At 35.0% G+C, this 15,489-nt stretch overlaps 1 protein-coding gene across 6 annotated transcripts in view; it reads right to left on the minus strand.

The window, feature by feature from the left end:
- Positions 1 to 15,489, minus strand: part of AP3B1 (adaptor related protein complex 3 subunit beta 1) — a 162,833-nt gene that overhangs the window by 68,612 nt on the left and 78,732 nt on the right. For all 6 annotated transcript variants that reach the window (XM_056324410.1, XM_056324407.1, XM_056324409.1 and 3 more), the window contains exons 15-16: positions 6,359 to 6,535; positions 895 to 1,081 (exon numbers count right to left, since the gene is read on the minus strand). In XM_056324410.1, the coding sequence (XP_056180385.1) occupies positions 895 to 1,081; positions 6,359 to 6,535 (364 nt within the window). The remainder of the gene's footprint in view (positions 1 to 894; positions 1,082 to 6,358; positions 6,536 to 15,489) is intronic.

Raw genomic sequence — 15,489 nt, forward strand, 5'->3', positions numbered from 1 at the left:
ACCACAAAGAGCAATCTTAATCAGGGCTAAAGGTAATTGCCATTGTATTACCTCAAATGTCATGGAATAAATATAAACTAGGAAGCTCTTCATAGGTCAAAAAACTGATTTCAGTCCATAGATTACAATAATCTCCCCCATAATGGTCAATAAAAAAGCTAATCAGTCAGTGTGTTTAGAGGTGTTGCTCTGAAATGTAGCTTCTCTAAAAATTACTTTACTGTGAATATTAAGAATGACAGCACAGTTAAACAATCCATATACATGTCTTGGCACAAACACATCCAGAATTTTAATAGTTTTTCTTCAAAATGGAGCTCCTTTTAGAGCTTCAAAACTAGGACTAAGTAAGTATGAAAATTAAAATTGCAAATCATCACAATAACAGAGAATTTTTAATTAAGATAACCTGATAACCTTTTAATTTGAGAAGACAGGCAATGGTTCAGGGAAAATGCACAAGAAAAATTATGACTTTGTAGAAAAATAATAAAAGCCTAATCTATGGAGATTCAATTTATTTCAGATTCATAAAACATTTGCAATACTCACATTAACAATCTTCTATTAAAGTCCAGAAAAAAAGACTAGAGCCATCTTCCTAAATTGAAGAACAGTTTTCCTCAAAAGACACACCTTCTGTTATTTAAATCAAATTAAAATCCACATGAATAGAAATTGATCAGTTTGTCAGGATTTATCATCAGAGAAATGCACTGTGTTTGCACCATGCAAACCCTGCTTGCTGAAAAGCAAATAAGCAAAGCCAGTACCCTTGCATATTAATCATTTGTATTTGCTAAGTGACACAATTTGTAAGCATATTTGAAATACAATAGGCTGCCACGTTCCTTTATACAATGAACATTTACCAAATGATTTTGGCAGTTATACCTTTAAAAGGAGACTCAAGCAATGGGGCAGGTTTCTGTGCCAGAAATATTTTTTTGGCATATTTGCTTAAAGCGCCACTCTTCTCATTCGGAACAATAAGCTGCCTAATAAATCTTGTACGGTCTCTGATGTCGTAGCTTTGATCATACTTGCTGAGATTTAATATGTACTGGGTAAGCAATTTTGTCTGTGGAAAAAAACAGGACAAGAACAGAATACAAGTTATTTATGATTATTGATAACTCTGGATAAACATATTTAAAGAGGTAATAAAAATGAATGGTTATGTCAAACAAATGTTGTTCCACTGGGAATATGCATTTCTAAAGCTGCAAATGGAATTCTGCAGCCAAAGCACATGTCCTCTTCTGTATTGGGGAGGTGAATGCTGAGTACTGAGAAGCAGCCATGTGCTAGATTATTAAACTGCTGAAGTGGAAAGAAAGGCATCATTAAAAAAATAATCATATATGGCAAACCCGCTGAAGGGTCTACGTGAGGATAATGAATGTGGAAATACAACTAAAAACATGGCACTCAAAACTTAATCGGAAAAATATGCAGGACATCAAAACATCAGAGGGTATTAGGGGGCTGGCAAACTGCTTCTGCTGAGGTGTGTTTTATGAAGAGATACTGTCCCTGGCATAAGCAGTGTCTGCACTCTGACTGCACTCAGTTACTTTATCCTGAATTATGACCCATTAAAGCAGACACATGAATCACTGAACTGGATTACTGCAAATTATTTGCAGTGCATTTAGCTGTTACTTTTTCATAAAAGCAAGCTGCTGATGCCCTCTAAAAACCAGGATAAAAGACTTCTTCCATTTTTTTCTTGAAGCTTAAAGCCTCCACTAATATCAGTCATTTATTTATTTATGTAAGAGAGCAACTTATATTATCACAGCTTTTGACAGCATAATAGGACTTCCTAATTTGATGTCTGAGAACATTAACACGTATTAAATAATTTTAATAATTCAGTTAAATTTTTAAAACAAGCAAACAAAAATTAATCAGGGAGACTTTCTGAGTATCTTAGAAATAATGCAGTATAACCAGAACAATAGTGCTGAACAGACTTGTATCCATTAGATACATTTGAGAAAGTATGCCACTTTCTTTATATACAAGCAAACAGGAAAAAGAGCAAAAATGATTTACCATTATAGGGAAATAAATTTTAAAATTTCAACTCAGAATGGATGAACAACGCAGGGTTAAATATGTATTATCAAGGAGGATTTATTTTCTTTATGTAAAGAAACAACCTTGCATATATATCTTGTTTATCATGCTATTGTTGTAACAATAACAATTTCAATCACGTGAGCACAGAAGTATGTTAAAAAAAAAACCAGTCAATTTTGTTATGTATAATTTGCTAAGAAAAGTTCAGTTTAATAGTTTCCACCCTGAGGATGAAAGTGATATTCCAGAGACATAAAATTACTTTTCCAGAATATTAACTCCTGTAAATGAAATGCACAATAAACAAAAAATGGTTTTAATTGTAACCATATATAATGCAATGTATGCAAGTATTTCACAAAATACCATATGATACTAAAGATTTGAAGAAATTAGTCATATTGCATTAGAATAATACTACAAGCATAGTTAAAAAAACCTTTCAGTGAAACATTTTTCATTTCTTTTTTCTCTCTGATACCCAAGAATGGTTCTGTGAAAAGATACTTTTTCTCCCAAGGTACTGTCTCCCCTCTGGGAAAATTAAAACTTTCCCATATGTATTTCACAGCTTATTGGCAGCTATCTCTATATCAGGGTATAAAATTTTAAACAACTGCATCAGACAGAACATACGTAATCTGCACTCATGCAGGACTTATGCTGTTCAATCTAAATGGAATTGGAAGGGAGGGTTCCCAGGTAGCATGAATTAAACTAAATGAGGGATACCTCCTGCAGCCTTTGCCATCACTTCTCCTCTGTAAAACAAAACAAGACTCCTTGCTGTCATGGCAGAAAGCTCAGCAGACGGATCATAAAACACAGTGGTCTTTGCTTGTGAATTGCTATCGGGATGAGAAAAGCTGAGGGCCTTGCTATCATGGTGGGCACTTTTTCAGCGAGCATTGATGGAATTAGATAAAGAGTTGATCCTGAAAGACTACATTTTCTTTAATGGGATAATTTTCTCCAAGATCCTCTCCCTTTTTCTCCTCCCTTTCCCCTAAAATATCTTTTTCATATTGTCCAATAGATAAAGATACCACAAATTTATATGGAAGAATGCTCCGTATCTGTAAGAAATGTCCTTGCAAGCATCATATATAGTATAAATAGTTTTTCATGAAAACAGCCAGGTTTTTTTTCTTGTCTTATGGCAACACAACCAAACAGGTAGCAAAGCTTTTCTACATGGAGGTAGCTAATAGAAACAATTAATTCTAATTAAAAACAAAAAATAAACTAATGAATACACATCAGCTTTTCTAACAAAGGAATATCCTTAAGAAGCTGAAAATTATTTGAGCAAGCATGTTAATTTGTGAAATATGACAGAAACTGCACACCATGACTGCTTCACAGAACAGTAAGACAAAGTATTCTGATATACAATACATTTATTATCGTATGCCAACATTGCCTGTTATCTGGACATGCTCATTATATAGGACTAATATAATTTCTTTTTATCACCACACTGTTAGAATCTATTACTATTTTTTGCACATTTTGGTTTGGCTAATATGAAAAGTATACTTCAAGTGAGTCGTCTGTGGCAACAGTTCTATTTAAGAATTTAATGTCTATCCGATATTAGCAGCAATTAACCTTTTGGTAGATAACCACTTGAAAAAATTCATAATACGAGCATCAACAACAGATGAGGTTCTACAAAGGGAGAGGAAGAGCTATCTATCCACTCTTTGATACCATTAGCTTGCAGTAATTCTTCAGATAGACAAGATAAGGTTACTGTGCTAATGACATACCTATTTACACACTAGGACTACTCAGGACTTTTCCTCATGGGACTCCTACTGTGTTACACAACTGAAACACATCAAAATCACCTTATTCTTCCTGCTATATGCAAGAAACAGCTAAAGCAATTAGATGACATTTTTTTCTGTGTAACACTTTCTCTTGTATTAACTCCATTTAGACAGCTACCTAGCACATTCATAAGGTTTTTTTTATATCCCTAAGTGACGAAAAAAGGAAGGCAGTTTACCAAACAACACAGACAACTAGAGGAAAACCTGTTCTTATTACATATTTATGCAGATAGGATTGAACCTGAAACTCTTCCTTAAATTATAAGCAGCCTTTGAAAATTCATGGGGTTATCACAGGATTTAAAGGACACTGGAAATCCTTATAAAAAGTCCTGACTCTTAAAAAGCATTTCTCAGAATGTGCTGCATTAAGTATTTGAACATATGCCTAAGGAAATTATCAGCAAATAAAATAATACATTTATAGAAAGGGGGAAAATTTCAATATCTGATTTCCTCCAGAATTTTGTGCTTTTCTCCAAGTAAGATTTAACAGATGAGTTTTACCTGCCTTTCCTTACCTGGGGGAAAGAGCACTTTTAATCTGTTTGGTTCGTGTTGAGTCTTTCTCGGGTATCCTACACTACTTTTCAATCAAGTGACATTGTATCTTTGAGATTTTCACAACTCCATTGACTTTGGATGAAATTGATAAAGGATTCAAAAAAGTATAATGTGGTGGGGTAGGACATGGAGGGAGAAAACACGGGGTGAGGAGAGATGGACAGACTGACAACAGAGCAGTCAAGTGTACCAGATTTACCTTAAAAGTTTGAAAAATCAGATTGAAAAACGGCTGGACTTTTTAAGAATTGAATTCATTCCAGCAAGAAATGTTTTAGTACTGAGTGAGTACAGTTACTTCTGGGAATAAGGACGTAGATACAGGAAGAGTATTGCCAGCTCCTACAGGCAAAACCATCACATTCTAGTTTGAAAGGAGCTTTGAATCAAGGCAAGTCATCAACCTACGCTGTTAGAATTTTGTATATGAATAGCTTGACCACTTGTTTTTCCATAACCTAAAACTAAGAGGAAAAGACCCTTTGATGAAATTCATCATTTAGGAGGCATCTCAAGGAGACAGCTTCTTCTGCTTTAGTATCATTACTGTATTTGAATTAAAGGGTTATGCATAACTTACAATAATGGTTTAAAATGTATTAAGATGTGAAACTGGGAAAAAAAAGCATCGCAGAAATCATCATCTCCTTGTACGCAATGGATTTTTGTATGGCGTGGTTTGGAAATATTAGTGTAAAATTACAAAAATTATATGGAAAAGAAGTACATATTATGTTATGGGCCAAAAGGAGACAGCTTAGGTATTGAAACCAATGTTTCTTTAGCTCAGTATTTCCATTAAGATGAACACTGACAGAAAGAAGTCACCTTTTGTTACTGCACCATTTTAGACTGTATAAGCAACAGGTAAGCATTCATTCTTATCTGAATGCGTGGCAAGACAATTCATCTCCCGTGTGCCCTACAGAATAAAGTCTCAGACAGATCAAGTCTGCAGTTGGATATAGCTATCAATGAACAAGACAACACCACAGAGGTACAAGACCCTGTGCTGTCCAAGCTGTTGTAAACCAAATAGGTCTAGCAGCCCACGAAAGTGTATACATCTCGGACAACATACTTCTACATTTTTTGATTTTATAATGTTTTAGAGAAATAATTGGAATGACAGTGAAAAATTAGTGTAAGATGCTACATCCCATAGCCAGAGTGTGACAAAGTTTATGGTGCTGTCATTGAGAAGAGTAAGGCAACTGCCACCTCTCACAGCTACTGTTTTCAGCTGCTTGGAGATCTAAGTTCACCTTTTTGTACTATTGTACAAAGTACTATTGTACTATTAGATTATCTTTGTTATTAGACATGATCAAAACTCACCCTCTCCACAAGGTAAAGTGAAACAGTAAGAAATACAGAAAAAGTGAAAGCAGTTACTATGTTAAAGATGAGCACTGATGAAAAGACATGACAAGGCCTTTTGCTGGCATCTCCTTTTAGAAATTCTGAACAAAAAATGAGAAACTTCTTGTTCAAATTGACAGTAATCCCTCAAAATTTCTGGTCTTAGATCCAGAAAAATGCAAATCACATTTGGAAAACCTCCTTTCTCATATTAGTAATACAATTTACAAATCTCTTCTATTTATGTGAATTTAAAAAATCCAAAATTTCCCCAGTAAAAAGAGTGATCTCATCACTACATTCACTTTTACAATCCAGTGCATACTGAAAGACACATGGCCAGGTTTAGTCTGTTAGATTTCTTGAAAACTGATGTTCAACTTTTCTTCATAGAATAATAAGGACTAGTTTTGGTTACTTGCACAAAAGAAATCACTACTCATCTATACAGACTGTAAAAAACCTACTGTGACTCTAAGTATGTACACTTCTGAGTTTAAGCTTACCTGCTTTGAGTTAGTTAAATAGAGTTTTGCACCCAAATTTAAGATCTGCAGCTTTACAAGATCATCTTCGTTAGTGAAGCTCTTGGCTGTCTTTCTCAAAACATCAGGTGCGATCTTTGGGACTCGTTCACAGTACTCTCCAATGAGCCAGAGAATGCTGGCTCTGGCTACCGGAACCTAAGAAAACATTGGGCACTCTAAGTTAACACATTGACAAAGACTGCTTGTGTACTTGTATATGTCTGTGTTCAGTAAAAAGTTAAAATACTGTTTAAAGACAATTGCCATGCAAGAAATACAGATAAAAATTAAATACTATTCAATACAGCCACTGTGGTAGATTCAATATTCATACAAATGTCAGATACAGACCCTGCCCCAAGAAACATGCATTATGAGTTGACAAGACAAACAGAGAGGGTATGGAAAGAGAGGCACACAGAAGCAATCTGTTCATGTTCACAGTACAAGCTGGTGGCAGTTGGGAAGAGAATCCAAGCCTTCGAGGTGTGATTGGGAATTCTTGCCACCAGGTTATGCTAACCACCTCACTGAAACAGAACAGTGCTTTTCTGTGACCATATTCATACAGAAATGGTTTCCAACAATACAGCTTCCTTAAATCCCATCTACTTTAAAATCAAATTAATTTCTTTCAGACTAGTACTATCTTTCCTTCATTTTTATTTAAAATTTGGTGATAGTAAGATTCATATCTTTGCAAATGTCCAAGGCCAGTTGAACACAAAATTTCTGAGAGACAGGAGTTCAAAATTAGGGTTGTCAATTTCTGAATAGGACCTAGCCCCTTAACTAAAAACACTCTGACTGGAAACTTCACACAGGTCTTAATTGTTTTGAAGATACCTGACTCAAATAACTGGCAGTAGCAGTTTTCAGATAAACTCCCAGTGTACAGCACTGACTTCAAGAGCACAGTACAGTCACAGATGGAGGGGAAGCAAAACAGAAAAGCACAGAAGGAAACATAAGCTGATGCTCCACACCGTTTAGCTATAAGTAGTTAGGAATTAAATAATATACACACTCCCCTCAAAAGGTGAGCTAGTTTGTATTACCTAGTGGTCAAATTAAAAATTGTGTGTTACACACCTCCCTGAAAATATTCTCCTTCCTTGAGAGGAAGGAAGACAGTATGTAATGAGAAAATGATTGTAGGCAGAAGCATGTCTTGCATAGCATCTACAGACTCTGCTGTTCTCACGTTCTGTACAGACTCTTGTTCAACAGATGTTGAACTATTACAGAAAAAGCGTAACTGTTCCATCAAATGACACTGTATTTTAGAAAAAAGGAAAGCTTCCAACTGTAACTGCAATTTCAGCTAATTTAGCTGCTTTTGCTGGAAAAGTAAAAAACATTTGTACTAACACTTTCCATTACTCCCTACACTATACAGTGATCTTTTTCAATAAGCTTACACTTAACCCAGCATGAATTTTGCCTTTAGTAAGATACGCAGGAGAAACAAGCTTTAGAAATTCAACACTGTGGTTCTCAAAGCACTAATTCTTAGCATCTTTTATATATGTTTTAATTACTTTACTTTTCCAGCATATGTAGTTATTCATATATGAATAGCTATTTCTCTACCCTGTCTACACATAAAATTTCGAAGTACTGATTTCTAGTTACATTCATAAAAGTTAACAAATGCAAGCAAATGACCAAGGTTCAGGATAGCAATCCCCAAACTATGGTCCACAATCCCTAATAAATGGCCCACTAAACCGTAATAAAAAACCAGTAATTACGTTCACAAGAAATTTTAATGATTAATCACGCTTTACTGCTCCAAAAAGTCTGGGAACACCTTTGAAGGAAGTCAACTTGAAAATATCTTCCTCATACTTCACACTGTTGCAAATACATATTCCAACAGAAATACAAACAGGCATGTCATGGGGAAAACAGAGGATTGCCTCTGCTCAAAGAGAAAGCAACCAGATCATGTAAAGACAGAATATAAACATGGAGAAGATATTTAAGGTAGAGGTAACTATACTGAGAGTGGTATAATACAGGGATTTAACATACACAAATGCACTGATTGAGACACAGACTAACTTTTTGTGTTAACTGACAAAAAAATTAAACGGTTTTGGAACTTACAGTGTGAGAGAGGGGAACAAGCTACTGAATGACTGCTAAATATAAAAACTTTAAATGCAGTCAGAATATGCTTGCCTGTGCAATGGTAAGACTGATGTCATTACTGTACACTGATTTCAGAAGGGAAAGAGGTTATTTCTAATGTTCCAAAGGTTACACTGCATTAAGACCTCACTCCCAATCTATTATTTTAAATTGGGCTAAAGAATAGTAATTGAGTGGTACATTAAATTTTCCAGTATTGGAGCAGTTCAAGTTGCCTACTGCAGAGATAGGTACCTCTAAATAAGAATATATAGGCAACTTCAGATTTCAGTTATGCTAGATTTATTTTTCTAAAATATTTCATTACAGACTTGTTAAAATATTAGAATTCTACAAGAGATCACCAAGTACCACAGTTTGGGCAGCAGTCTGTTAGAAACATCCCTTTTTCTATTATTGACTTTTCATAAAGCAAAAATAGCTCACAGAGCAGACCAATGTCTGTAACGGTATTAATTATGAAAGACAAATATCACTATTGTACTTTTCCTAGTCAGGACTACACTTTAAAACCACAATGAAATATATTTAAATATATTTAAACAGTGTGCACTTAAGGACAGTGCTTTACTCTTTCAAGTTTTTTCCCAGTTAAAACGCAATTATTAATGAACTAGTCTTAGAATGTAAAATAAAGCCAATAAGTAAAGCCTAATTTGAAAAATAGTGACAACAGAAGACAGATGAAATTTCTCATGAGGATCTGCCTTTTAACAAGGTAGTTAGCTCCCTATGTAAATACAGTATGCATTAAACACAATTTTGTGCAACTAGAATCAACATCAATTAGAGAATTTTTGAATCAAACCCGGAGTGGAAGCCATTTTAATGAAAAGTGTATGTTGAACTGATGAACCCAATGTTTCTGTGTCACTGGATTCATATGGGGTCAAAATCACACAATATTTTCTGACTTCTTTTTCACTGTTCAAGTCTTCCAGCCCTCAACCATGTAATATCAAGTGCATGATCCTACAGCTGTTGTTTCCAGGCCATTCAAAACAGCAACCAAGAAACAAATCCACTTCTAGACCTTTATTGCCTTTTCCAGTAAGGCCTAAGTAGGGACCTTGAATTGATAAAAATGCAGGAAATAATACTTTCATTGTTCAGCCCTGCTCTGCATTATCCTCAAAGGCAAACAGGACTGTAAATTACTTTGCCTGATGTTTTATTCTGTATGCCCTGAGCAACTGGTTAAGTGCACTTTTTAAGCCTTAGTACCAGAAGGCAGTTTCTACTGCCATTTCAACCCATTACCTGTCTGGAGGAAAATAAATAAATGGTTAAAAAATAAAAAAAATAAAAAATCACCAGCCAGACCCTCTCCCCTCAAAGTAAGACTCTGGTTACTTACAGCAGTCAGTGAAAGATATTATAAAGATTTTACAGATCACTCAAAGCAGCACAATTCAAAACCTGTTGTAGTTATGACAAAACATACTAGGCTAAAAATTGCCAATTCTGGTTACCCACATTTGGCACAAATGACACTCAAATTGCAAATGAGGTCTAATTTTCTGCAACCAGAATAAAATTTACATAGCTAGCAATTATTTTATCTGGAATGAGAAATAGAAAGAAGGATTAAGTTGATGTGAAATGTGAGTGACAGCAAGAAGAAAAGGTACACAAGAAAGAATGGGAGTAAAAACAAGTGTTGGCTTTTTGTCTTCAAATGGTAGATCTTCAAGGACTTCTCCATCATTTGAACGCCTGCACATAAATTTCCTTTAAAAAAGTATCTCCACTGATGACTGTCACCTCTTATATAGTGTACAGGTTTCATTTAAACTGTATTTTATTCAAGCTGAATATTTGTGTCAAGTTCAGTGTACAGTGTCCCTGGACACAATATCCCAAATCCCATGTATTCCTCTCAACTTCTAAAATATTACATAGATATGAAAGCAAGTAAAAAAATATATTAAATTATGAAAATTTTTCATTAAGGCATTACTTACATGAAGGTTTAAAAATAAATTATTGAAGCGTATCCTAGGGAAAATAATGGGGCTAGAATGTGAAACTTGCAGAACTGAAATACATATGAACATCACACCTTGTGATACCTTCCCAACATTGAGCAAAAGGAGAACGTAAAGAAAGCAAGCTGCCTCTGCTGTGAAGCAATAACCAGTATTTATGTAGGAACAGTGCAGAGGAACTTAAGTTTGTTATTGTTGGATGAGCAGCGCCAAAGCCCCCCAGCCTAGTTAATAAGAATCCCAACTAAAACCAGTAATTAGTAATTCCTAATTTCTTCCATAGGTGACATGTTTTCCCCCACGTATTAAGCTCTTCAAAGTTACATGCATCTATCTTATTTTTCCTCTAACTTCGCAACTCCTTATCCCATCAAGAAGTGTTCCTCCTCATCTCTAGATCAGAAAACCCTGAATTCCGACTTCTCTCATTCTTACTCATATTCTAGAAGAAACTAGGAAGAAGTCTGTAATGAAAACCAAGGATGTCAGAATTCACCAGCTATCAACAGAAAAAAAACATGTCTTAGCAATACTATAAAAGTCTGGAGCAAAATCACACCAGAACTGTAAGATTCCCATCGCCCAAGAAGAAATCACTACGGGGTACAATGTACCGTCATAATTTTTTTTTCTAAAAATAAAGAGGCTGAAACTAATTTGGAGATTACTGCAGCTTGTTTATATGAGGAAATACAGAAATGTAAAACACCATTGAGACGTTCTTACTCAGAGCTTATTCTTGTTAGGTTGATTTACATCCATTCATTGCTAAAATGAATTAAGATAAATCAAAAGAGGCATCGTTCAAAGGTAAAGAAGTATCTTGTGTTAATCCAGTTTAATCAATGCAGTCTAACCAATCCACTTTAAAATTTAACTCAGATTAAATCTGCAACTATTTGCACTTAAGACAAATTCTGGACCACAGGTGTTTTGAAGGGAAGATTTTCTAAAAGAGTAGACTATATGACACGTATTTGACAAGAGAATATTCTAAAAGCTTTTGAAAAATCCCCACAACATCATCTTTGAAATGTCATCCCTTACAGGCTGGAAAGGCACTCTCATGAATAAAAAAAGGACTAGGTAACAGAAAAGCAAAACCCCAGTTACAATGGAAGGAAATCATCAGATGTCCCACAGTGACCTATAGGGGAAAACATGCTGTACAACAGATTTGCAAGTAACCTAGAAGAGGGCTATCCAGGGAGGAGACAGTCTGCTGACATAAAATTATTCAAGGTAATCTAAACTAAAACAGAGCCTCAACTGTTGAAGACAACTTATTAAAAATGATGCAGAAGTGATGCAGCTGGCCTGAAACATTAGAAATAGGACTTAAAAATTCTACACATACTGATGGACCCCCAACTATTTCTAGGGAATATTTGCAAAGAACTGTAGAATTGTTTAGTCAATGCTCTGCAGAACTCAAAAGGCAGACAGCACCAGGAAAGTGAGATCAAAAAGTACACAGCAAGTAATACTACATCACTGAGTAAAATTTCTCCTTTGCACTCTATTTATTGTGCAAATTTCTGGTGAGCCCACCTCAAAACCCACACAAGTATCAGGCAAGACAAAGAGAAGAGGGAAAGGCTGATGAGAGCTATGGAATATAAGGAGAGATTAGGAGTTTTACATTAGTAAGTGTGATGACGTCGACAGCAAACTCAAGCTTCCAGTCAGCACCTGAGAAATGTACATTGGAGGTGCAACACGATGAACTTGCCCTTACCTTTTAATTTTTCTCCCTTAAAGCACCAGGTTTTGGTGCTCCTGAAGGTAAGACTACTCTATTAAGAGGACTTTTGGACTCAGCCTTCAAGAGGTATCATCCTTCTTTCAACAGCCCTTTCCCACATGCATATTTTTGAAAGTCCTGTCACTCTTAACAATACACATAAAACTAATTAAGCCTACCTCAGGGTGAACACCTAGCACAAACTAGCACTGCTTAGATCTCTGGCCCACTACTTAGCAAGTCACTAAACTGTGAAGCATGATGATGTTATTAATACATTACCAGCCAAAAGTAAACATATTTGATTTAAAAAAAATGGAAGTTTAAAGAGACCAGTTATTCTCTTGTTTAATGTCTTCATAACACCATCAGATATGCATTTCTTAGTTACAACTCTTGCAATGTGTGTAGGAAAGGAGCTGGAATAGAGCTAGACAGAGCTGTACTATGCACAGATCTAGGTACTCAACAAATACCGGACACAAAAAAGATCTCATAGATCTTTGTCAGGGCACACCTGTGGTAAGTTTAAGGTACAAACAATAACATACAAAAACAAAGGAAGAAATTAAGCACCCTTTTCAGATATGTAAGAAACAATCAATTAAAGGGCAAACTGATATGGATCTAGTCCTAAATGTTACTGTAAATGACAATCACTAGTCTACTAGCTTTCAATTGAACTTCCTAATATTTCCCATAGTTGGTCAGATACATTTAGCTTACTATTCATCCTATCACTTTCTAAATGGCTTCCATAGATGAAGAAGATGAAAACAAGAATGAGCAAATTTCAGATTGTATGACCTGAAAGAAACATTGCTACAACAGACTTTGAGGCATCTCATCATTGATAATTATTGTCTCAGGCTAACACAAATGAAATTTATAACAATATGAATGAAATAAATGCAGGCACCAACTCAAAAATTTATTCTATTCAGTTACACCAATTTTGTTTAGTTTAGTGCTACATGTTCCTCATTTACCTAAACTAAATCATGACAGAACCACCAAAAAGTTTGTTTTTACCTTATGTGCTTTTCTATTTAATTGTATTTAATTCTGTTCATGCTTTCAGTTGTGTTTTACATAGCATTAATTTCAACTCTAAGAAACACCAAAGATTTCTTTGCCCACACTCTTCCAGCCTCCAGTTACTTTCAAGTTCATTCAACACTGTATCATTTGGCTGCTTCTCCTATGTCCAAATGCAAGAGTTCTTTAAAGATAGTGGTATGTTCTTGCATAGAGGAACAGGGTAAGTCCCTCAAGTTTCAACCCCAAATCAAAACTGAGCCCAGAAAAACCTTCCCCAACAGAAGAGGTCAGGGAGAAAAAAAAAAAAAATCTGTGTAAAATATGTGTGCACAAAAGTGTGTGTGTATGCATGTATATTGTATGTCAATGTAAATAAGGGTCAAGAATCCTTGCTTTGTGTCTCTCTCTTACAGTAGACAAAAATCAAGGCAACTGTGTCATGTCATCTCACAACCACTCTTGCCATATTAAGAACAGTGTTTAAAACACACATGCAGATCTCAGGAATTCCAGTAATGCTTTATTAAATGTTTAAATGTCAAACTCACATCCTCAGTAATTATATAATCCAAATACCACCTTCCTAAATGTGTAAAAATACACTTATCCTTTTCAGAAGTGTCTGAAGGGGTTTGGGGGTGGGCCTAGATGACCTTCAAAGGTCCCTTCCAACCCAAACCATTCTGTGATACAGTGATTCTGTGAAAGAAAGCATCCATGTTCAAATAAAACAGGTGCAAGTTATTTCAGGATAATGATATGGCATTCAAATTATAAATATGAACTTCTTCCAAATTTATTATTTAACCCAAAGTCCTAAACATACTGAGGAAGATAAATTTCTGTAGGTTATTATTAAAAAATTACAGGGAAAAAAGTAAAATAAGATGTACAGCAACTATCCTGGAGAGCCTACAGCATCATTACCACTGCTTCCTTCTTGAATAAGCACCATAATTCAGATTTTGATTCTGATTTTTAGCTTATTCCTGTAACTGCTCTGTTCCACAGACTGTTCTACTACTACTTACCATTTTCTGATACTTTGACCAACCTCATTACTGGAGAACAGGAGTACATCAAAATAGTTCAAGTACTACATGCCTCCCCCCCCCGCCTCCCCTTACTTAACTTGAAAAAGGATTTTCTTTTTTAAAAAATTAATCCCATATCCCTGTATTTAAAACTTGAAGTATTTACTCAGAAGTATTAATTGTAAAAAATAGCTACAAAACTCTTAAGTGTTAAACAGAATATTTAGAAAACAACTATTTTCTCTTATACAATACGTGGAAATAAGATGACAAACTAATTTGGTAAAGTGCCAGAAGATGTATATAATAAGATTATACACAGCTCATGAGATTGTAATTATCAATCAAAATATTGCACAGATTTTCTGGAAACACAGGTGATTGTTGTCAAATAGGTAATACATATTTGACATGCAATTAGCAGCAGTGTCTTATGGCCTCTTTTGGTTCTGGATACGATCAATCCAGTAGAACTGTATTTTCTTTACATCAGTTAAGTAGTCTGACCATCAACTTTTAGCGATCAAAAGACTTATTTGTTTAATCTGTTTAGTGAGTATGAATGGAAAAGACCACATTTCCCTTTTCCTTTAATATTCCGAACTTTGCCAAATTCAACTATGGAAATTAGAAGATTCAATGATTTATAAACTATTTACTTCTCCATCATCAATAAATGTGTAATTATATGAAACTGAACAGTCCTATTTATAGCATCTACAGAAAAATAATTATTGGCAGATTAAAATCTGTCACCTTTAGGGTATGATGCAATAGGTTGCTAATGGTCTTCAGCCCTACACTATAATTTAGGACAGACTACTAAATGTTTTATCAATAACTGGGACTGTGAGGAGAATCTGGCAAGTAAATATTGACATACCTAAATGTCAATTTAACCTAAGGATAGATAATAGGCCATAATGCAAATATTACTTTTAAAAATGCCACGAACTCTTACATACTCAGAAGATAAAAATGTCACTTAAAGAAACACTGCAACACTCACATTGGCATGTCTGGTATCATGGAAAGGTCAGGTGATTTAGGGCTAGGAAAAAAGATTCAGCATAAACTTCTTCAAACCCAAGCCCAGATCAGTAAGACAACAGGCTGAAAATCCTCAAGTTAAGTACTGCTTTGCCC

This window comes from Falco biarmicus, chromosome Z, assembly GCF_023638135.1.
Source record: "Falco biarmicus isolate bFalBia1 chromosome Z, bFalBia1.pri, whole genome shotgun sequence".
NCBI classification, from domain to species: Eukaryota; Metazoa; Chordata; class Aves; order Falconiformes; family Falconidae; genus Falco; species Falco biarmicus.